The sequence below is a fragment of the Chenopodium quinoa genome, unplaced genomic scaffold (genome assembly GCF_001683475.1).
Source record: "Chenopodium quinoa cultivar QQ74 unplaced genomic scaffold, ASM168347v1, whole genome shotgun sequence".
NCBI lineage: Eukaryota > Viridiplantae > Streptophyta > Magnoliopsida > Caryophyllales > Amaranthaceae > Chenopodium > Chenopodium quinoa.
Genome location: NW_018742205.1, coordinates 1,054,897 through 1,079,711, shown reverse-complemented (window position 1 = coordinate 1,079,711; position 24,815 = coordinate 1,054,897). Strand labels below are relative to the sequence as shown.

Below are 24,815 nucleotides of genomic sequence, written 5' to 3'. Positions count from 1 at the left end.
ATATACACTCACAAATTTAGCAAATTGCGAATTATATAAATTCATTTAAGTTCATATGTAATAATTTGAGTTCAATGATTATTTAACACTTCTATATTTAACACTTCTATTTACTAAAGTTCCATTACTATAATATAATGTTTCAATGTAGTACAATTCATTTCATTCTCCGACCATCTAATACATACAGTTTGATCATTAATATTTGTCTAATACTTTAAAGTAAAATTATAAGAAGTTAAGTTTATGAAATGTAACTAATTTAATAACATTTTACTTAATAACATTTATATTAATACATTAGTGATAATCATCAGCTTAATTTTTTGGTTGAGATTGTCCTCTAATATGGTATCAAAAGTCAACGTGATACAAAGGTCACGGGTTCAAATTTCATTCAACCCTCATTTTACTTGTACAACATCACCGGGACGTTTTCTATCTATTAATCTCGAAATAGCTCGTGTTGATGACGGAATAGATACTTGGTGCCGAAGGTGGAACGATAAACAACAAGCAACAATGGGAAATGCAGGCGGAGATACACAACACCGGTAAACCAAGCAAAGACGGCAACAATAATCCACACCGATTTGTAGGGCAAAAGGATAATAATAGACACGATGAATACCAACAATATTGCCAATATGGAGAAAAGAAGCAGAACCAGACCAACCATCAATTTTAACGGCAATGATACTAAGAAGTCTTCTTCTGCATACGTTGAAGTCAATATGGAAAGGAATGTTAAAATTGACGCAATTGACGATAACAAAGAGAATGCATCTGATATAACAAATACCCAAAATAATTTCTCGCTATTTTGCTTGTCTGGTGGTTGGTAAATAGCTTGGAAGACTATAGTTGCGACTAGAGTCGCAACAACCATACATGAAGTGGAGGTCTTACGCATCCAATTCTCCCCGTCTTTTCTTAGTTGTGCATGTTCTCTGTTGAACATCTCTCGTGGCGTCTCTGTACTTTCCGTTACTTCCGTGTTGCTTACTTGAGTAAATATTGAATTTTCTGAATGAGCATATTGACGTGGTACTATACTTTCAACTGCCTGATTTCATCAAAAACTAAATTAAATCTTAAGCATAAGCATAATAAGCCCATAATGAAAAAGATGTTTATCACACATAATTAAGCCCAACAAGGTTATTACATCCTAAAAGCTAAGCCTAATTACCATACCCACAAATCCATGATACTTGTTTAAATTACGGGTTATATTACCAAGGATTCCCTTCTTAAATTACTAGCTTAGCTAGCCACTTAACTTTCTCTATTACTTAGCTCACCATGTATACGGCATATACTACAAACGATCATAAGTAGTTATGTATTGCTTCATCTATCTATAGCTATAGCTGGCAAAAAGCCTAGCTAAGAACATGTTACTCTTTTATTCAATAAAAAAATTAAAAGAACATATTACTCTTCCCTATATCACTAAGGTCTAAGTTAATATTAGATTCAAATCAACAGATAAAACAAATAATAAAATTTGTTTGGATATGTCTGTTCTTATCGTATATATTATGTACTAAAATTAGCAAGTCAAAGAAAAGAGTTAAGCTAAACATGGAAAATGTAAAATCACCTGAAACCATAAGATTTCACGCTGCATTTGAAGAGCAGGACCCGAGGCCATATCTAGTATTTCAGGCTCAGGTAGAGTGGCAGCTAAGTGTAGGATGTTGTTACCATTAAAAGGATTCGTGTAAGCGGTTAGCAAATGCCTAATACCTTCAAGCTGGAAAATATGACTGAAGATCTTCTCTTGACGGTACTCAACAGCAGCATGAAATATGGTTCTACGCTGATGGTCTTTTTCCCATATTAGATCCGGGTAATGACGAATGAGGGTTGTCACGAACTCATAGTTCCCCATCCTTATCGCGACAAAGAGCAGTTCAGGTTGTGGAAACGATAACAACTCAGATATACTCTCATGATTTCTTGAGCTTATAACCCTTTTCCAAAGCTTCTCAACCAGTTCATTTTTACGGTTATATTGGTGTTGCTTCCTCACTATAACATCAATAAATATGTTAATTACTATTCGTATTAGATTGTAATCATAATAATCAAACAAGTCACACAATAAGAATTTAACCGTACCCTTGATTTTGATGGAAGAAACTATACTAATAGATAACATATACGGTACTTAAAATAGCTTAGGTGTTATATTATGCACCCTATAAATTAACTCAAGCCTTTTACAGGGCATTTGGAATGTGGGAATGGGAGTTTGGGGATTAAAATGTGGGACTGGGAATGAGATTGAGAATTGATTTTGGGAATATATAAAAATATGACAATACTTTGTTTGGGTGGTTTAATGGGAATAGGTAGGGAATAAATAACAAAAATACAAATTTACCCTTACTATCCTTTCCTTTCATTCATTTCATTAATGGCAAAATTTTCTATCTATTCCAATTCCCATCCATTTATTACCTACTCTCCCTAGGTAATAAAATGGTGGGAATTCACCCCAAATTCCCAATCCCATTCCCTTCTTTTTTTCCCAATCCCATCTAACAAACAAGAGAATTTTTTCAAGTTTGGGATTAAAATTCCCATTTCCACCCTCAATTCCCATCTACCAAAAACCCCCTTATTACAGTACAAATTTGAGAGGGTTGAAAGCATACGCGAAATCCAACTGTACTTGAGATGATTTCGGCTCTCCGTCTGGGTCTTTCTTGCCAAGATATGCAATGGTGTATGGGAATTTCCATTTCGTCTAGTGGCTAATCCATCATCTAAATCTCTTTGTAAGATCTCCCAAGCCACATCTGCATTGATTGAAAATTGTTGGACAGTTGTTGAATCCACATAGCAAAAATTAGGGTGTGTCAAGTTATCCTTAATTAGCTTAGTTTGATAAGTTTATTCTTATAAGTTTAGACAATATTAGTTCAGAAAAGATCAAAATCAAATAACTTCAGATAACTCATACTCCGATACCTTGAATTGGATTAACGATCATCAAGAATAACGAGACATTTGCAAATGACAATGTGATCAATGAGAGATAGAAAGGTATAGACGTGAAACTAAAAGAGTGTAGACAACTAGACATTAAAACATACCGTAAAGGTCTTTTTCGAGGGTAGCAATAAGTAGATCGGTTCGTTCCCGGTGGGATAAATTTTCAAAACAATGAGGCAGGAGATGATTCACCATCTTCTCATGGCCTTGCAAAACTGCAATTTGAATTGGTTTCATTCCACTTCCGCCAGGGATGTTGAGCAGATTTTGATTAAACCGCTGCATGTCAACCACGATATCAACCACACCCGATGCAGCAGCCAAAAAGAAAGCCGTGTTTCCTTCATTGTTAGGCAGCTCCAAATCCAATACTTGGTTATGTGCTAGAAATTGCTTAACGAAGACATGGCGCCCCGCCGCTGCTGCTATATGCAGAGCAGTATCTCCGTTTCTTGATATTTTTTCTTCGAAGCAAGAAGGATGGTCTACATGTATTTTTTCAGCGGCTTTCCATTCACCGCTGAGGCAAGCTTTTTGTAAAGATAGATGATATTCTTGAAAGCGCTGGCCTGCACATCAAATGTCTATAGTTAGCTTGCGGCGGAGCCAGGATTTTTGACATGTAGGGCATCACTTAACAAATGATAGCAGAAATTAAAAGATAAACAAAAGTAAATAAAATGTTACATCAACAACACTTACAAATTCAAATTACTACCTAATATGCTATATATTACAAGCACTCGATTATTTAATAATTTAAGCCAATAATCAACCATGTTATAAATATGAAAATAAATATATATCTTTGCAAATTACAAGGTCTAATTGAAAAAAAAGAATATAGACACTATATATATATATATATATATATATATATATATATATATATATATATATATATATATATAATCACAATGTTTAATTTAATTAAAGTAACAATTAACCAGTTAAATATGCGGGGATACACATTAATTGTTACTACTATAATAAAGGTAGAAAATTGAATAATAGTGCAAAAGTGGAGTAGACAAGTGAAGTAAGTGGAAGAGAGATTTTAAAATATAGTTAGTCCTTTCTAAATTAAAAATTGGTATTTGTGTTTGAAAGAGGATGAAAAGAAAGTCTTACATATAATGAGAGATAATATAATCTAATCTTTTTGAAACACATCTAACTTAATCAGTTACTCTAAGATAATTAAAAAATGAGAAATGACGAAAGTAAGAGAGAGGATTGGTGATTTCAAGGTGAGAGCCTAGCAGAAATAGAGAGATTTGATTTATTTTTATGTTTATGGGGTTAGGTTACTACTTTCTAGGGTAGTAATAAGGTAGCCCATGCTTAGCAAACCCACTGAAGTAAGAAAAGTGAATCAGGGAGAGTGCGAACAAGACTTTAATTAATTTAATATCTTTAATTAATACGAAGGCCTTCTTTAGTTGTATATAGGAATTCCTATATTTTGTTTAGTTAACTTTATATATCTCATATATTATTACAACTTACTTTAATTTCTCAAATTTTAAGGATAATGATGTGATTTCATCCAAATATAAATGTGAAAAATTTGAGTGATCAAGGTTGAGTGAGATAAATAAATTACCATTTTTTTTTTTGAAAGAATAAATTACCATGTAGTAATGTAGGAATTCTAATTTCTCAAATATTTCCACTTCCCACATGTGTACTTTAAAATGATAATCAAACAACTGTACATAAATACGGAGTATATTTTTCATGCATTTTATTTATCCAATTATTGAAATGCAACCAAACAAGACTGAAGTGTAAAATAGCAATATAATCAATAATTAAAACCATTTTTTAAAACGGTTTTAACTAGATTGTTACACAATTACATATAATTTTTTCTTATATACAAGTATATATCATTATGGAAATAGAGTGAATAATACAAATAGAGTAAAACATCAAGTTTGGACATTTATATTTTTTCTTAAAAAAAAAAAAAAAAAAAAAAAAAAAAAAAAAAAGCACGAAGTATATTCTAAGGAAAAACCTCGGCCTAACCAGGCACACACTTGACTATGCCATCCACGCTTCCATGGTAGTAGTTGTACCATGCACTAGTAGTAGTTCCATACCAAGATGAATAATTTAGTCGTATTCAAAAAAGAAAGATGAAGAGTTTTGTTCTTACCAGACGAAGGACTACTAGTAGAAGGCAACAGAAGAGGTTGTTGTATTGCTTGTAGTTCTACGATCCCAGATTCAAGATCATGCTGATCAGGAGGCGCCATTGAAGTGATGTATCTTTAATTTGTATGAAGTTTTGTTTTTGATTTTTTTTTATTTTTTTAAGCAGACAAATATTTGCGTATGATGAACAATATATTCTACAATTATATTCATGTCACTGCCGAAGCTAGGCTAGTGCTTTTTCGAAAGCTCGACAAAATGTCTTCGTTCTCTTATGTGGTGCTAATTAATCGAGATCACTTTAACTACAAACCTTTTTACATGTTAATCTAGTACCGTCTGCTTATTAGTTAATAATTTCTGAAAACTCCATGAACATGAACATGAAGGTCATTTTGTCCAAAAAGTAGAATGTTGTGGTACCTTTACAGCATCATCAGCCAAAAAAGATAACGAGTAAGAAGTTAATTCTAGTTAATCTTACCTTTTTCTCTGAATAACATGATAAGCAATAGAAAAGGCATACATACGCTCATCATCACAAACAATAGGTCAATAGGTAGAGCTATGATGAAGGAATAAGCAAGGGTTTATTGTATTAAAAAGATGGATTTTTTGTCAGAAATTACGACCTAATAAAACCTAAATTTTGTAAGAAATAACCTAATAAAAAAATGTTGTAATGAATTACCTAATAAAAGGTAAAACGTTGTAAGAAACTATTTAATAAAAGGTAAAATATTGTATAATCCTACTTCTACCGGATTTTCAACGTTGATCCACATCAAAACACCCCCGAAACCACCGCTTTCATCCCCAAAATCAACACAACCTGCTTCAAATTACCTCCACCATGCCAAAACAACCCTCCAACTCTAAAACCATTACTGTTTAGGGTAAAAATACCCCCTGTCCATGTGGACAAATAGCATGCTAACATGTGTCAGTCTCAGAGAGGTTCTGAAAGAATCAATCCTCTAACGACACGTGGCAGTCCATGTAATGAAAGGGGAGTTGATCCTCAAACCCTATAAATAGGGAGAGATCCCCATTTATTACATATCCAGAGAAATTCTCACAAAACAAAGCAATATTAATTGCAAATATTCTCTCTCTCGGAATCCGAGAAAAACTCTTTACATTCCGCACTTTTTACATCCGGGCACACGTTCTAACTTGATCGTCGGAGGCGGATCGGAACTCTACCCAACCGGAGTTTCCGTGGTTTTGCAGGTACAGACGGTCGGCATCCACTCTTGGAATTGTAATTCTCCCGAGGGACTCCAAAAACCCCAAAACATTTGGCGCCGTCTATGGGGAGGATACTTTTAAGATGGCTTCGCAGCAGTCTGTACCGCCTGCTAATGAGAACCGGCCTTTGGCCGGAGTAGAGGTATATACGGACCAAGACAGTGGTGACGACTTCGATGTCGACACCTATGTAGCCCCAAACGGGTCACTCGAAACAAGACGCACCCGTTCTAAGGAAACAAGGGAATGGGGCGAAGACAAAGCTGGTCCTAGCGGCCCAACCGTCAAGCCGGCTGGACAACCCCAGGCGGTGGAGGGTGCTGCCCCTGTTACCAAAGACGAACTCATGAAATTCATGAAAAGTTTCAAAGGGGAAATCAAGGACCTGATAAACAAGAAGACGATTGGCACCAACAATGGTCAATTGGCCAAGAAGCCTTCTCCCTCAGGGAAGAAGCATGTGAAGGATCATGTGCCTACTCCTCACCCTAAACCAAAGGGGGCGGATGGGCCCGTGATTGATTTATTAAAACTTCGTTTCCCTGAAGTAGGGAAAAGGAAAGCCATCCGGCAAGTTCAGTCGGATGGATCAAAGAAGACTTACTCGGATGCCCGGATGTTAATCCAGCAGAAGCTAGAGAAGCCAACAATTGTCTGAGTCGGCTTCAACGTCGACTTATCCAGACAGTTTCCCGAATGCTTTAGTGAGGTATTCGAAAACAAACCGAGAGAGTCAGTCATGCGGCATGTCCGCACGAACTGGCCCTCAAATTATCCAGCCAGCTTCGTATAGTATGTGCCCCAACAGCCATACATGCCATATGGATCACCATACATGCAGCCGACCCTCTTTGGGGGTCATGCGGCACTGAATGTCCAGCCAATGGACTGGTAGCTCCGGCTACTAAACCTTGGGGAACAGCCCTCGGCTTTCTCCAAGGAGATAACCGAGGCGGCTCAGCCGGCCAAGGTTAAGAATGTGTTGGTTGGTACCTATGACGGTATTACCAACCCGGAAGACCACCTAATGGCTTACACCAACCTCATGTATTTACAGGGGTTGGATGATGTCGCCTGGTACAGATGCTTCCCGGCGACATTGAAGGGTATAGCCTAACGATGGTTTGGCAATCTGCCAGCCTGATGCATCAACAATTTCAAGACGCTTGCATACTTGTTCACGTTCGACTTCTCTATGAATATCCCCGCCAAAAAGACAAGTCTCGACTTGGGAGCTATCCAGGATGGAGATAGGGAGGGGCTAAGGTCCTATGTCGGGCGGTTCAATCTAATGAGAATTTAGATTCAAGGGTTTTTTGACGAAGTTGCCTACACAGACTTCTTCAAGGCCTGAAGGATGGGTCGACCTTTAAGTTCGACCTGGTCAGAAAGAGGGTTGCTACCCTCCAAGAAGCTTTGATGGAAGCCGAAACCTATATACAGGCGACGGAGCTTTGTTCCATCAAGCAGCCATCAAACCCTAAAAAGTCCGACAAAAAAGAGAGTCGGTCAGCTCAGCCGGCTAAAAAAGAGAAGAGCAAGAAAAGGAAAGAGGTCTGGATGGCGGACAATTCTGGTCAGTCATCTCAAAAGAAGAAAAAAGAGTTGAAACCGTACGTTCCCAAATACGAGTTCAACAAGGGCTGTTACTCCATCCTCATGGAGATCAAAGACCAGGTGACTATTGAGAAACCGGCTGCAATGAAAAGTCATGTCAAAAGTCGAGACCAGGACAAATATTGGCACTTCCATGAGGATATAGGCCATGACACAACGATTGCTATAGCCTTAGGCGGTCGTTGGACCGTCTGGCTGACAAGGGGGTACTGAAGTCCTACCTTCTGAAGTCTAAGGTGATCCTCAGAACAAACAATGGGCAGCCGTCTAAAAAGTCAGACCAACTTGCTATTAGCTCTGACACTGATGAAGACCAGATCTATACTATAGCAGGCGGTTTTTTCGGAGGGGGTCCTACCATCCGGGGCACCAAGGACTACATCAGAAGGTTGGAGGTCAACTCAGTGGATGAGGGCCAGACGTCGAAAGACACCTTCCCTGAGGTCATCATCTCTGAGAAGGACCGTGGCAAGGTTAGGCGGCCACATGATGACCCCATAGTCATCGAGTGCAAGGTCGCCAATCAACGGGTGGGCCGGATCCTTATTGATACCGGGAGCTCATATGACCTTATCAGCTACAGGTGCTTGGCGAAGCTCAAGTACAAGCCTAGCAGCATGCACAAAGTCTCTCACCCCTTAGTTGGTTTTGGGGGTGGAGTAGTGCATCTGGTGGGGAGGATTGACCTACCTATCCGGCTAGGAGAAAAGGGGGAAGGACGGCACATGGTCGTCAAATTCTTGGTGGTTGAAGAATTGACCGCCTACAATCTGATTTTGGGCCGTCCAACCCTCAACGAGTCCAAGGCAGTCATCATCCCATCCTTCATGCTGCTGAAATTTGAGAGGGATGATGGGTCAATGGGTTCCCTGAATGGGGATCAAAAGACAGTAAGGAAATGTTATCTCTTAGACGTCAAGCCTACTGTGGTCACAACCGGCCAAGGCGGCGAACCCATTGACCTTGATGACTTCAAGGAAGCCGCGCCTGCTCCTAAGGTTGCCGGCAAAAAGAGGAAGGCGGACTAGTTGGTGGCCGTTAAGAAAGAATAGCAATAGCAGTCACTGATTGGGGAACGGTCAGAGGATCTCCGTCCCCAAGCGGCTGGTGAGCATATTGACATCCCTCTTGACGATGCACGACTGGAGCGAATTGTTAAGGTAGAGACGGCTACTTTTGCAAAGTTGGGTGCCGACCTGCACCAACTGTTGAAAGAATTCAAAGACATATTTTCCTTTGAAGTGGAAGAGATGCCAGGCGACAACCTGGATCTTGTTGTCCAAAAACTCGCCGTGGATCCAAAAAAGAAGCCGGTTAGGCAAAAGAAAAGAAATCATGGCAAGGAGAGATCTCAGGCGGCTGCTGCCGAGGTCAAGAAGCTGATGGACGCCGGGTCATTCGGCAATGTTATTACCCGGATTAGGTAGCAAACGTTGCTCTCGTGAAAAAGCAGAATGGTACCTGGCGTATGTGTGTTGATTACACAGATATCAACAAAGCATGTCCAAAGGATAGCTATCCACTCCCAAAGATCGACAGTCTGGTCGACTCTACAGCCGGTCGTGCCTTGATGAGTTTCATGGACGCCTACTCAGGCTTTCATCAGATACCCTTTGTGGAAAAAAGATCAAGAGAAGACGGCATTCGTCACTGATCAAGGGTTATTCTGTTATACGGTGATGCCGCCGTTTGGGTTGAAGAATGCGCCTGCTACTTTCTAACGAATGACTAATACAGTCTTCATTAAATAAATTGGGAGGAATGTAGAGGCGTACATTGACGACATGATAGTCAAATCTAAGCTACAACCGGATCACCTTGCTGATCTCCGAAAAACATTCACCACCCTGAGGCGGCATAAGGTCATACTTAATCCTAAGAAGTATGTCTTTGGTGTTGAGTATGAGAAGTTTCTCGGATTCTTGATTGATCAAAGGGGGATAGAGGCTAATCTAGAAAAGATGCAGGCGGTGATTGACATGAAGTCACCCTGCACTGTCAAGGAGGTTCAAAAATTAACCGGTTGCCTGGCGGCATTGGGGAGATTCCTCAGCCGGTCAGGTGACAAGTGCCTCTATTTCTTCCAAGCAATCAAGAAGAAGACTAGATTCGAATGGGGGGGAAATGCTGAGGCGACATTTCAAAAGTTAAAAGAGCACTTGCACTCGTTGCCAAGGCTAGTTAGCCCCCTAGCCTGGGAGGTCCTGTACATGTACTTGGCCGTCTCAGATCATGCCCTCAGTGCCGTTCTCCTAGCTGAGAGAGACGACATTCAGTTCCTGGTCTATTTCATTAGCCATGTTCTTCGAAATGCTGAACTATGGTACCCCTTGGTTGAAAATTTTGGCCTTGCCCTTTTCATGACAATCAAGAAGTTGAAACCCTACTTCTTTGCTTATCCGGTGGTGTCCTACACAGATCAACCCCTCAAGCGGTCGATGACAACTTTGGAGTCATCCGGTAGGATGCTCAAATGAGCTATTGAAATGCAAAGCCTTGAAATCACTTTCGAGCCTAGAAAGGCAGTGAAGGGTCAGGCGTTTGCCGACTTCATTATCGAAATGACAAGATCGGCTCAGCCAAAAAATCTTGATCAGGTTTGGAAAGTGTACGTAGACGGGACCTCTACTATGATACAGGGATAATATGCCAGTCTCCGAAAGGGGAAAAATATGAATATGCACTACGGTTCAAGTTCCAAGCCTCAAATAATGAGGCGAAATATGAGGCCCTGCTAGCCGGTATCCGTATGTGTAAGGCGGCAGGGGCAAAAAAGGTTGACGCCTGCTCTGATTTTCAGTTGATCGTTAGCCAATACCATGGTGACTACGAGGCCACCCATCCGGCTATGATCAAATACCTTCTAGAGGTCAAAGATGAGGCCGTGACGCTAGACGAATTTCATCTAAGTCAGGTGCCCAAGTTAGAAAACAATCAGGCGGATGCACTCTCTAAGCTGGCATCATCCGCCTCCTGTGATACACCTAGGTCAGTCTTTTGGGAAGTCATTTTAAAGAAAAGTATTAAGCATGATCCTATTGGAGTTCTTGACCGAAGCTCAACCTGGATGGATAGCATCCGGGCCTATCTAGCAGACGACACTTTGCCGGACGCCCAGTCAGAAGCGGCTGCATTGAAGAAGCGGGACGCAAGTTTTGAGATCCATAATGGAGCACTCTTCAAGAAGGGTTACCTCCAGCCGCTGCTGAAATGTGTTACCTCGGAAAGGGGGAAAGAAGTTCTAGAGGATCTACACTCGGGCTTTTGTGCATCACATATAGGCGGCAGAACTCTAGCAAAAAGGGCCAGGCGGCAAGGCTACTTTTGGCCCACTCTTGAGGCAGATGCCATGGAAATGGTGAAGAAGTGTGATAAATGTCAAAATTTCGGCAAACTCATCCACCGTCCGGCTACTGATTTAACGGCTATCTACAGCCCAGTGCCCTTTGCCAAATGGGGCATGGACATTCTGGGTCCATATACGCCTGCTACAGGCGGGCGGAGGTACATTCTAGTTGCCGTTGATTACTTCACTAAATGGGTAGAGGCAGAGGCAGTCAAGGGCATAAAGACAAAGGATGTCATCTCCTTCATTTGGAGGAACATTATCACCCGGTTTGGGGTACCTATGTCTATGGTCTTTAACAATGGCCCTCAGTTTGAGACGCATACTCTCAAGAGTTGGTTGGGAGATCAAGGGGTCTCACATTGTTTTGCATCAGTCGGCCGTCCCCAAGCAAACGGCCAAGTTGAAGCCTTCAACAAACTCATCTCAGACGGCATTAACAAGAAAATTGAAAGGGCTGGCCGCCTATGGGCAGATGAGTTGCCTCATAACCTATGGGCCATCAGAACAACTGAAAAAGGGGCAACCGATGAAACCCCGTTTCTCATGACATACGGCTCTGAAGCCGTCCTGCTTATTGAAAATTACGAGCCAATACTTCGAGTCATGCATGCTTTATGATGAGGAGGCTAATTGGGAGGCCATGCGACTAGCATTGGATTCACTTCCAAAGCGCATGGGCAATGCTTTCTTGCGTCATGAGATTTACCGTCTGAGAATGACAAGAGCCTACAACAGAAGAGTGCACAAACGGTCCTTAAAAGTGGGGGACTTTGTGTTACGGAAAATGGAGGCAACCGGTAGGGCCAATGAGCAAGGAAAGCTGACCCGTAATTGGGAAGGCCCCTACTAGATTTTTGAGGAAGTTAGAGGCGGCACCTACCGCCTGGAAACTCCAGACGGTAGGCAGCTAGCCAGAACTTGGAATGTAGACAACTTGAAAAAGTACTACTTCTAAAGACTTGTAAATCTTTTAAACAGAGTATGTTAATGAAAAGATGCTTTATTTATGTTTTCTTGTACAAAATCCCATCTATGCACTGCACAACCGGGCATACGTCTGCTCTAACTTGAGTAGATATAAGCTAAGTCCCAAACTCGTCAGCTATTTACAAGGCCAATGGCCGGATAGCCTTCAAACCGCCTGCTCCAACATGAGCAGGCAACCGGCGACACCCATTTGGGTAAATTCATCGAAGAGAGCATCTCCCATTTGGGTGATACATTGTTCTATAAATCATAACTCAAGCGGATTTAACCGACTAACTAGGTTAAAGATAACTCACGGCCGTTTGAATAACTCAAAACCTCGATACAACCGGCGTTGCTTCAAAACAACACAAACGGTAACTGATATCTTGGTCAAATATAACCGGTCCTTGCCCAAAGGCACTACAGCCGGTTACAAATCCAAATTAAGCAAGGCAAAAGCCTTAGCAGCTAAAACATAACAATGGTCATGACACCAACATCCGGCCAATGGCCGCTTGCTATTACGCATCCGGCAAAGACTGATTACCCTAAGGGCTAAATCACAGCCGGTTAATAGAGTCATCTAGGTGGGTCCCTAGCCAAAACCGTCTGCTAATCCAACTTAGAAAATAATTTGAGAAATTTCTCTAAAGGCGGCCAATGACCGTCTGTCTATTCATCTAGATGCTTGATTGGACGGTTGCCTGCTTAGGGTTGGGCAAATACCAAGCAAACAACCGTCTAAGGGCAGACAAAGCCGATGCACCCGGAAAACCGCATGCGTTAGGATACTTGCAAAAATATTCGTGCATACCAGAAAATTGAGAAAATTGCAAAAATTGAAGCAAAATATATCAAAGGCAGATATGGGTAAAACCGACTCAGGCGGCAAAATCTATTGAATAATAAAAATTGTCAGCCGAAACTATGTCCGGGGAAAAAGAGAATATATGAGATACTCAGCTCGCAGGCCGGAGTTAAAAAAAAAAAAAAAAAAAAAAAAAAAAAAAAAAAAAAAGGTTCACTGCTGCTGGGGAGGCTGAGACGTCTGGCCCTGGCCGGATGGAGGAGAATCTTGAGTTTGCTGAGGTTGGGCTTGATTATCCTCACCCGGTGCTCGTTTTTCCGCTTGCTCCTCCTCCTGATCTTCCTCGGCAATGCTAGCCCATTCTTCGAAGGGAGCCGGCTTCTCAAGCCCGAGAGTCTGAGCATCGTACACCTCGGTGGCGTACTTGTAGCTTAGCTCAAAGAACTCCTATTCAGTGTCCGGGTGGACGAGGGACCAGGCCATTTTCATGTGAGCCTCGCAGTCCTGCTTGTTTTTAGAGACCAGCCGGTCCTGCTCGGCTGCCAGCTCGGCCTTGTGATCAGCCTACGTCTGGGCCAGCTCATTCTTCAGCCGGGAGACGTCTGCCCTTAGTTGGGTGTTCTCCTTGTATGCATCCCCAAGCGCTTTGACATCGACCTGGAGGTTTTTCACTTGCAACTCAAAATCAGCCGCCTTATTGTTGGTTGTGTCCGCAGCCGCAGTGAGCTCCTTGATAAGCTCCTCTTGTTTCATCTCCCGGCTTTTAGTTTTTATTTCATACATTAAGGTGTTGTATTGAGTAACATCAATGAGATCAGCCGGCCGCCTATTGGCGTCTCTTACCTCCTCTTGTTTCTTCCTCAAGGGAACCTTGAGGCCGTCTACCCTCAGCATCACCTGCAACATCAGCCGGAAAAGGGTTAGTCTCTCAATTATGGTACACCCAACAAAAAAGAGTAAATTATACAAAAGTACCCCAACCGGCAAATTACCTCGGCAAGCAGCGTGTTGATGCGGTCAATGTTGACCTGGTGCACACCCGGCACTGCCTCCTTCTCGGATCGGGTGAGGGTCCTCAGCATCCTCTTTGCGTATTGTTGGAGGTCAGGCCAACGGGAAAAGGCATCTGCACCAACAGAGTCAGGTGTTAAGTAACGAGCATATGCGGCACCTATATTCTGCCGGCTCTCGGAGGAATCCCCGGATTGGGTAGCTTGGGACTTGACTCGCATAGGCCCAAGCGGCCAGGGGGGATCAAAGGTGAAAGCCATACCTTGATTTTTAAGCTCAGGAGTCACCCCACCCCCCAACCGCATTGGAGCCGATTGCTGCAGCAAGCTGCCGGCTCGAGGCGTTCCAGGCTCCCTCGTCTCAACCTCAGCCAGTCCTGTGTTTAAACCGAGGTGCTTCAGGCTCTTGCCTGCTGAGGTAGGCCTGTCAGATATAGGCGACCTTCTAGAAGAGGGAGGGGCAGCCGGAACCCTCCTTGTCTTGGAAGGAGGCTGAGAGGGCTCCTCAGCCGGTCTTTTTAGCATTTTTTGCAAGGGAGCGAGGAACATTCTTGCTCCCCACCTGAAAAAGAAACAGAGCAACCAGTTAATATCAGAATTGACATCAAACTATACAGACGGTAAAAGGGACTCAGCTGGAGCTTAACCCATCGTCCTTGGCCGCCATTTGGGCCCTTTTCTTTTCTAATTGATCCTTTTGGGATCTGGGCAGCAGACTTAGCCGGTGTCTTCTCAGGCGGCACTCTCTAGTCCTTTTTCTGCAAAAAGAAAATCAACAAGTCAAACACAACTCAGAATACTATAGACGGCAGAAAAGAGCCGGTTGGCTTCTCTACATACGTCTGCTGAAAAAGGTGCTAAGGCCGCAGGCGGAGAGGAAAGCCTCATCCTTAAGCCATTCCGGATGGGTTACCCAATTCTTGGGTATAATAATCTCGGACCCATCATCTAGGGGCATGGTTGTTTTCTCCCGCCTCTCTTATTTGTGTGTACGCCTCCTCTGGGACGCGGGGAAGGGTACACTTCTTCCTTAGAATAGTCGGATCCCTATTATAGTGCTGGAGGTGGTGGTTCAGCCAGTAGGAGGGAGAGGAGACTAAATAGAATTTGCTCTTCCAACTGCTCCACTTTGACGGCTTGTCAAGCGTCATCATGTATTCTGGGTAAGTGGTCAAAGTATACCACGCCCGCCAGTCGCCTGGGGCACAACTAAGATAGTGCATATGTGCAAACGCCTCCCAGCTAGGCATCACATTTTGCATCTCGCAGGCGGCAATGTACCCTAACATGTTCACCCAGGAATTGGGTGTTAACTGCCAGACGCCCAAATCATAGGCTCCTTAAGATAGCTCTGATGGCGTTGTGAAGAGGGAACTGGAGGCCGGCTTTAAACGCCACCTCATAACAGCCGAAATAGTTGTCGGCGTGATTAATGTCATCCTCCCAGACGACGGTTGCCTCCGCAGACGGTACTAATACTTCCCACCTATCCCAACCGGGAACTTCTTAATAAAGGCAGGGAAGGTGGCGTTCAGAGTAGCGATGTCCTTAGCAGACATGCTTGCTTCAGTAAGGTTGTTAATGGAGGGCCATTTGTACGCCTCCTCATCCTCCCGAAAGGCATCCGGTTCTAAGGATGTTGACTCCTCAGAGTCTGATTGTTTGACGGTTTCATCATCGCCTATGTCCTCAGACTCCTCCTAAATGTCATCGCTGGGTGTGATGGGTACAGCCAGAGGGTCAAAATATTCTATATTAGCCGGCGCTTCAGCTGAGCCGTCTGATCTGTAGTCGGGGTCAACAGTCGTCCGCTTCATCAGAGCCATCTTGTCCTGCACATGCACAGAGACGGTCGGATTTGTGGAAGAGAAAGGATGGTCCAAACACCCCCAGACGGCATCCCTAGTCCTAGACTCAGTCGTATCAAGAGACCGGCTGACAACTGTCTTAGGCAGTGCCGTGTGTATGTTGGATGAGTCCATTATTCTTACAAAGCATACAACCGGAAAAGCTCACAGAGAGTTGCAAGGGGTAGAGACGGTACCTTGAAGAAGCTTAAGAAGTGTAAACGGTTGACTAGCTGAATTCAGCAGCCGAAAATCAGATTGTTGCTTGCTAGATACCCAGACGGTTCTCCGGATGTACCCCCTTTGAAAGCAATTAAAAATTGTTGAAGAGCCCAGGCGTTTCTCTGAATTTTGCTTGATGATACCCCAGACGGTTGACCGGATGAGGGTGTATTGAAAGCAGAGGAAAGAAATTAAGGTATGCTCAAATGGTGCTAGTTAGTTTTGAGCAATGGGTACTTAGACGGTAGCCGTTTGAGTGAAGAAAAGGCAAGCGGTTATGAAAGAAATAACAGCCGGTCACAGAGCTCTCTTTTCTCTCTCTCAGAAATTTTCTCAAGAATAGCAAAGTGAGGAAAATGAGGGGGGGAAAACTTCTACTTATAGAGGGAATCCCCCAGAAGGCGAACCGTCACCTTCAAAAAAAAAAAAAAAAGAAAAGAAGAAGATAAGAGAGGAGGCGAATCGTCGCGTTCTCAGATTACGACACTTGTCACAGGTGCCACGTGGCAAGCCACGTCACACCTGTGAGGGGCAACTGTTTAGGGTAAAAATACCCCTGTCCACGTGGACAAATCGCATGCTGACACGTGTCAGCCTTAGAGAGGTTCTAAAAGAACCAATCCTCTGACGACACATGGCAGTCCAATAATGAAAGGGGAGTTGATCCTCAAACCCTATAAATAGGGAGGGATCCCCATTTATTGCATATCCAGAGAAGTTCTCACAAAACAGAGCAATATTAATTGCAAATATTCTCTCTCTCGGAATCCGAGAGAAACTCTTTACATTCCGCACTTTTTAATCCGGGCACATTCTAACTTAATCGTCGGAGGCGGAACTCCACCCAACCGGAGTTTCCGTGGTTTTACAGGTACAGGCGGTCGGCATCCAGTCTTGGAATTGTAACTCTCCCGAGGGACTTTAAAAACCCCGAAACAACTACCACCTCTAACCCCAAAAACCATCATCTCGAAACACAAACTACCTTCACCAACTCGGAATATCCTCCAACAACCCCAAAAATAACCTTACCACATTGAAAACCAAACCCACGGTGGTTCTAGGGGTGTTCGAGGTGGTTCAACGTCATAAAATTAGGTCAACGGTGGAAATTCGGCCAAAGGTAGTATATTACAACATTTTACCTTTTATTGGGTATTTTCTCACAATATATTTTTTATTATGTATTTTCTCACAAAATTTATGTATTAGGTTGTTAAAGGTTATATATACAGAGAGGTTAAGAACGTTGAAAATTTTATAGTGGTCATTTGAAATATGACATACCATAATGTTTTAATGATTATTTAGTTCATAATTGACATATTTTTTTCAAAGTAATAAATTATATTACTTTATTTTTGGCATAAAATAGTATTGTCAACATTTTTTTTTATCAAATTTTTAATTTTATTTATGTAATTTTTATTCTAATTTTATAGTTTCTCAAAAATATTTAATTTATGTTGGATTAAAATTTTCAAATATTATATTTGCATTGTATATATTAGAAGACTAATTGTGTCCATATTATAATGTGTAAATATAAACCGATCATTTTATTTATCATTAAAATAATATAATAGTTATATTTCAAACGTGCGCGGTAAATAAAACATCCAAATTCTGTACTCTACTTCTTAGCTAGTGCGTTGCTAAACGTCCAATTTCCCTCCACCAGCAAAATTATTTGGTTAAATTACGATATTAATAAAATATATGTATGGTATTAAAATATTTTATTAAGGATCTGTGTTTTGAACCAAAAAAAAATACAATAAGACGAACAAATAGGGACAACAGAAATATTATACTACTACTTGTATGACTTATGGAGTTATGGGCTATATGTAAAAAACTTCTAAAAGGCTGGACATTAGTGGTGGCTAATGAGTGATTAGTTGTGGGTACAATATAATTAAGGAAATTTGATGGGCTGCGTGTTTAGCCCATATGAGAGGAGTTTTTCCAAAGTTGCGTTAGCCATGTTCATTGACGTACTGTCTAGTGTCTACTAGCATTGTTTGGTGTGTCCTCTGCAAAAGGCAGCATTCAGTTTTCTAGGCCCGCTAGCAATGGGTCCGGAACCAATCTAGGCCCGGTCTGAGATACCACAATCTTCCTTTTGGCTTATTTAATAGAGGTCGCTAACATATTTATTTATATTTCAGTAATAATTATCAATAGTTAACATTTAAAGGTATAAATTGAGACGGACTTAACAAAACCTTACACGATTATTTCTTTTCTAACACATAAATCACGAAAGAAAAATTGATTAAAGAATTATATGCAAGTGTAAATAATATAAATTATACAAACTTTAAAATAAAAAATAAAAATAAAAAAAATCGGGTGTATAGTAGTTATTGTACATTTTTGTTTTTTTAAAGAACAATAATTATTGTACATGCGTTGTATAGTAATAATCAAACCCCTAAAATGAATAAATTTATGTGTAAAAGTTACCCAAAATAAATAAAAGTCATTTATACTTTATTCGTAAAGTAACAATTTTTAAATGACGGAAAATCAAATTTTAGTGATTGAAAGTAATTATATTGTTTTTACGGAGTTTAAAACTTTTCTAGTTTCATATGTATACTAAAATCGTATCAAGTTTAAAACTACTTAAAAAAGCAAAAAAGTTACATGAAATTGGCTAAAAGTCATCCTAATATTGTTCAATGCAAAGTAATATTATTGTAAACTTGGTTGTACACAAAACTTTTGTATAAATTATCAAACAGTGCGATTAAAAGAACAAATGAAGTACCGGAGTATTGAAAATTCTACAATAGTCATTTGAACAATTACTACCAAAATATTAAAAATGACTACCATGATGAAAAATTGTAAATTCTAATATTAACTAAAATTCATTTTCTTAGTTTAGGAATTCATTTTAAATTTTTGAAAATTAAGTATTCTAATTTTTTATTGTTTTGAGTTTTAGTATTCTAATTTTTTATTTGTTCAATTTAATTTTTAAAAATCAGTTTTTATTATCAATAAAATAAAAAATCAGAAAATTAAATTAAATTTATTTCAGGAAAAAAAATTAAATTACTATTTATTTAATATTAACATTTAAAAATAATTAATCAGAATTGTTCATTTTTAAAAATTATGGTATAGAACCATCCACCAGAGTATACTATTGTTACATACATGCATTAATGTTTGAGAATAAATGATATGATTCCGTATCTTTTTTCAGGTCATAATAAGATTCATTATTTTATTATCGCCAAATAAAATACTATACGAGTCTGTACCACATTAACACATAGTCCAAATAAGAGAGCATGGTCAACAAACCATATATAGACTTGAGTTTTGAGAGAAATTACATAGCACATGTTTTCTGAGACGTCAGTTTCTTAAAGTTTACACTTGCATTTCGTTTAATTAAGATGTTTTTATTTTATTTAATTTAGTTAAACAAATTTCAGCATCTTACCATTTACATCTTTTCACTCATTTTCTCTCATTGTATGTTCATTTACCCTAGCTACTTTTTTAGCCTCTATTTATTTCTTGCAATATTAATATTTTTCTTACACTTACACATACGCAACTTTCGTACGAATAAAAGTCGACAAATATAATTGGATATGAAGTACATCAAAAGAAAATGAAGAAATTAAAGAACATATTATATATTAATTATACATGACCATTGTTTATCATAACTTATAAATCACAAAAATCAATCAAATTGAAGAGTGTGTAACAGTGTATATAGTGCAAATTTTCAATTGTTGTGATTAAAAAAGAGCGAATCCATCCCAGAATAATTATGTTTTGACTTTTTTCACTATTCTTTTTTGTTTTTTTAATTTTGGTAAAAAGGAGAACTAGATTAAATACTTAAACCGTCAGAAATGTAGTTTGTTGGCCGTAGCCCAAATACTAGATTAAATAATTTTTTCACTATTCAGATGCTAACTTGGACCATGTCTTTCGTAACATATTAAAAAAAAATTATCATGAAATGTGTTGTTAAATAGGTATCAATTATATAGAGTTTTATAATACTACGTATTAACTTTTTCCTTAATATTATTTTACTAATATTTAATTAAATAAATTTAAGATCAAAGTAGTATATTCACATATATGTTAAATTTAACTATGCAAACTATTTTGAGACTAATTGCTCTTTTGGCACCAACTAGGTTAATGTAGGGAATCAGCTAACACCTACAACGGGTGGTAGTCCACCAATTTTGGATCCACCGTAGTTATGAAGGTTCATTTTGTAGTATGGCCAAGGCCATTGGTAACCATTTATATATTCTAGTATAGTAAGTTTATTTCCCAAAAAGAAAAAAAAAAGAAAAAAGAAAAAAAAAATTATTTTGAGACGAAGTTGTAGAAAATAAAACGAAGGTAGATATATATAATTCATTACATTATACGAGTACTTCGTATTACATACTTCGCACCTAAGGTACGACTACAAATTAAAGTACTTATTGTTTGACATGATATCACAATAAACAAAGGTAAAAGGTTCCAAATTCCAATGTACATGCCAGGTCACGATATATGCAACGTAGGACCACCATATTCCGAAAGCAAGGAAGTTAAGTGTCCAAATTAAACGTGCATGTGATTATTCATCCATCTACGTAACTAGGTAACAGTTAACAATCGACAGTGATTTGGGTGGTGAACACTCAAGCGCACAAAGAATGTGTTGCATTGCAGTTCCATCTATACTACTATGATCGTTCACAATACGCCCAATAGCCTCATGCTTCATTGCCAATATCTTAGAGTCCTCTGCATTTGATCTAGGGGAGCTGATGATGATTGATGACTCGGCGGTCAGGAAGACAGCGCCAGCACCCATAGCAAGTTGTCCCTGGACCACTCCCGGGGAGATTCTCAAGGGCGGCGTGTTGTAGTACATTACGCTATTATTATTGAACTTGATTTCATTGTTACCTTCCTTGTGGATACTAGAACCCGTGTACATTTGATTTTGTATAAGTCCTGAGAAGTGACTGTTCGTATTGAATAGTTGCACTTTGAAGCTCTCAAGAGTCTCAACTAAGTTCGGGCTGATTTTGAAGACGAACATCACTTCAGGGTTTCCACCACCTACATCGGTTTGTGTTTTTATCATGATCATTATTATTGCACCAAGACCATCAAATACTATAATTGTCAACTCAAATAATCAAATTACTCGTATCAACAACTGGTAAATATATTTTATACATACATTGTCCCCTTCTTATATGAACTGAAATTAAATTAGCCTATTAATTATCTACAAGAATCTATCAACACCACAATTTGCATTTAAATTAGGCTTTTAATTAAGGTTGTTAACACTTTTGCAACATGTGCATGCTTCTAGCTAAGGTCAACATTATAGAAGACATCATTTTAACTATTGTCTAAAATAAATTGAAATTCTATAACATTCAATATTTTTTTTATTTTTTTTTTACAGAAAATTTATTTTATTTTTTCTATTCTCTTGTACAAAATTTACCAAAATAATAGTCATCTGAAGTAATTAATTCTAAATGTGTAGTGTAATGTTTATTGTCTAGGACTCTAGGGAGAAGAGAATAGGGGAAAACAGGCAAAGCATTACGAATACTGTTGATTATAATCTATAAAGTAATAAGCAGAGACAGGTATATGTGTCAAACATGTTACAGAGATTAATTAAACATTCATATATCATGTTTTTGAGTCCTTTGATGACGCTCGTGCAACCGCCATGCTAGCTAGATCATATAATTTGACTATTACAGAGTTAGTTAGTTTAATATATACATCGTACAATATGCAAGACACTTCTATTGTGCTGACTCAAGGTCTGAGTTTTAAGTATGGATTTTATCTCCAAAGAAATTCATCTAGAGAGGGTTTAATTAATTAGATGAGTGAAAGTTAAGCTACTTCTTCCTATTGTCGCATGTACATGATTTTATCAAAAATTGTGTCGTCTCTTGATTTAAAGATTTCAAACCTCCAAATAAAATCTAACTTCGGCAAAGATCAATGAAGATGAAGATAAAAAATATATATATAAAGATGAATTATTGATGGGGTGGTAGAAATTAAGCGGAAGTATTGATGGACTTTTAAATTATTCTATATTTTGATTTTTTGAGGGAATAATTATTCTAAATTATATGTTTAAACTAGATTACCACATGTAATTACAACTTGGGATTGCAAAACCAACTTAGTCATTCCATTTTTTATGTCAAATACCACAACAATATAGTATATATATTTTTAAAAAATTCTTCATGGTGCGGGCCGTGACCTCCGCCCCTAGATCCTATGAGTATATTTGTTGTTCATCGGCACTATATTAAAAATGCATCATGAAGCTATAGTTTACATACCTTCTTTTAGAGATATTCTTCTTTTGGAGCTGCTTGTCTTGCTCTTGCTTGCCATGATATTGTTGGTTTTGCTAACAAAATAAGAACTGCTCCATGTGAAAACAAGCGAGTTACAATACGAAGTAATAAGGACTTAACACAATGCAATGCTAATGTAACAAAAAATAAAAAAAAAATAATAATAAAAAAAAAAAAAAAAAAAAAACAAGATTAAAACCAAACAAAATGGTAATCTGATGCTTTAACTAAATAAGTTGTAAGAACAAGAATATAACCTACTGTGATAAATATACAAGTATAAAGGAAGGTGCTATTCTTGAGTTTAGGAAAACCTTACATTTTTCTATAGGTGAGGGATTTAGGACGGGTGATATGTAAGGTATTCGCTACGCTCATATTTACGAGTATATATACGAGGAATAATATGGAAAAAAAAAATTTAATTTTTTTTTTTATAATTATTATTATAATAAAAAATATATATAGCTACAAAGGCTGAAAAAAGTATTAATCAAATTAATGCACTGTTCCCTCTGATCGGCAAAGATCAATGAAGATGAAGATATAAGAACCATGCTGCTCCCTCTGATTGTTTCTTCTTGTTACATTTTGTCTTTTTACTACCTTTGTCATATTTGCGTTAGATTTGTCATCTCTCATCTTAATTTCAATACTTCTAATAAAAGTGTATAATAATTAAGTACGTGGATTTAATTTTAATATTCTAAATTGTAAGACGTTTAACAGTGCATTAATTTGATTAATACTTTACTATTGATCTCGGGTAATTAATATAAGCTTGTACAAAAGAAAAGAGATTTGAATAAGATGTCAAAGCTAGGGCATGTGGAAGTCACGAGTGACAGAGCACATTGGCCTAATTTGACGAGTTGACCTTCGGTATCGTAAGTCCAACGGTCGAGATAATTTAAAATATATGTACCAAGAAATAATATGGCTGATTAATTGGCTTCTTAAAGCAAGTTCATACCGACTCATACATACATATGCCTTGGCCCTAACTTGTCTGCCGAGAAAATCTGCGAGAAAATACAAGTTCATATATTTGATTCTTTTGTCTACTAGCCACCCTTGATTTTTTTTATTTCCCCCTTTTATTATAAGCATCTCTTCCTGTGCAAGATAAAAACCTTGATTAACTATTGCATTCTCACTTCTTAATTGAACAAGTTTAATATTGAGTAAATACACATAATTCGTATAAATAATCTCAATAGTGAAAGGTAGAACTTAACGTAACAGTAACCATTTTGAAAAAAGAAAACTAAAATTTAATCAATTTTCAGTTTTTTTAAAAATGAAATCCAAATGAAACTAAATTTATACCAACTTGTAGATATAATTTTTATATATGTTATGAACTGAAAATAACTTATTAATTACAATTTTAAAGTAGCCTTTTAAAGCCTTAAGACTCAATTTTATTTGCAACATGCTTTTATAAAAGACAACTTTAACTCTTTATAAATCATGAAATAAATTGAAATTTTACAACATTCAAACCTATGTGACGTGTAGGTAGTCCATATTCCCAGTAATTGTCTCTTTCCCCCACATCTCATGTGATAATAAATTAATATTGTAATATTGTATGTCTCCTTCAAACTTCGGAGTAAACTCTTAATTTTATATCTTTCATTTTCCTTTTACAAAATCTTACTAATTACCTAAAAAATACAGTGTAGTCCACATCACAAAATCTGAATGTGCGAAGTTATAACCTAGGGGTTAGGGCTATGGAGTAGGGAGAAAGGGCGGTGTATTATTACTTATATATATACCTTGAATCTTAATAAATAAATAAACGAAAACCTATAGGCAGCATTTATATAATTTGATGGCGCTCATGCAACATGGAAATTAGATGAGTGAAAGTTACGCAAGCTTCTACCAATAGTTACATGCACATTAATAAGGTGTATTGTACTTTATTAGCGTTGTTTGATGAATTTAAATTTGTGTCTTCTCTTAATTTGAATATTTTAAACCTCTAAAATGTCATTTCTGCATAAACTCAGATCAGTCTCATTGTCATATATAGCCTTATTACTCACATCTGCTAAGCTCTTGTTATCCAAAGTTTAAGCGAGTGGTGCACTTACATCCTAACTCTCGATATTTGTTGCTTATATCCTTATTTTGAAAAGGCAAGAGAGTGTTGCATGTACT

General features: G+C 38.5%; 1 protein-coding gene across 2 annotated transcripts; it reads right to left on the bottom strand.

Annotated features, from left to right (window-relative positions):
* Positions 1-299: 299 nt before the first annotated feature.
* On the bottom strand, positions 300-5,558 carry LOC110727733. Of its 2 annotated transcripts, XM_021907322.1 has the most exons (6): positions 5,171-5,555; positions 3,108-3,575; positions 2,667-2,810; positions 1,607-2,037; positions 803-1,066; positions 649-714 (listed from the first exon to the last, which is right to left on the bottom strand). In XM_021907322.1, exons 1-6 carry the CDS (start codon positions 5,268-5,270, stop codon positions 700-702), a joined length of 1,422 nt encoding a protein of 473 aa, XP_021763014.1. In that variant the 5' UTR covers positions 5,271-5,555; the 3' UTR covers positions 649-699. The 2 variants fall into 2 exon arrangements, with proteins under 2 accessions (XP_021763009.1, XP_021763014.1); XM_021907317.1 differs by having other exon boundaries at positions 300-1,066; positions 5,171-5,558.
* Positions 5,559-24,815: the final 19,257 nt, after the last annotated feature.

Bases quoted from the DNA above. Each gene is read 5' to 3' on its own strand.
- LOC110727733 (XM_021907317.1), bottom strand. From the start codon at position 5,270: ATGGCGCCTCCTGATCAGCATGATCTTGAATCTGGGATCGTAGAACTA. The intron at 2,038-2,666 runs GTATGCTTTCAA...TTGATGTTATAG, and splicing joins CAAGTACAGTTGGATTTCGC to TGAGGAAGCAACACCAATAT. The intron at 1,067-1,606 runs GTGATTTTACAT...TGATGAAATCAG, and splicing joins GTGAAATCTTATGGTTTCAG to GCAGTTGAAAGTATAGTACC.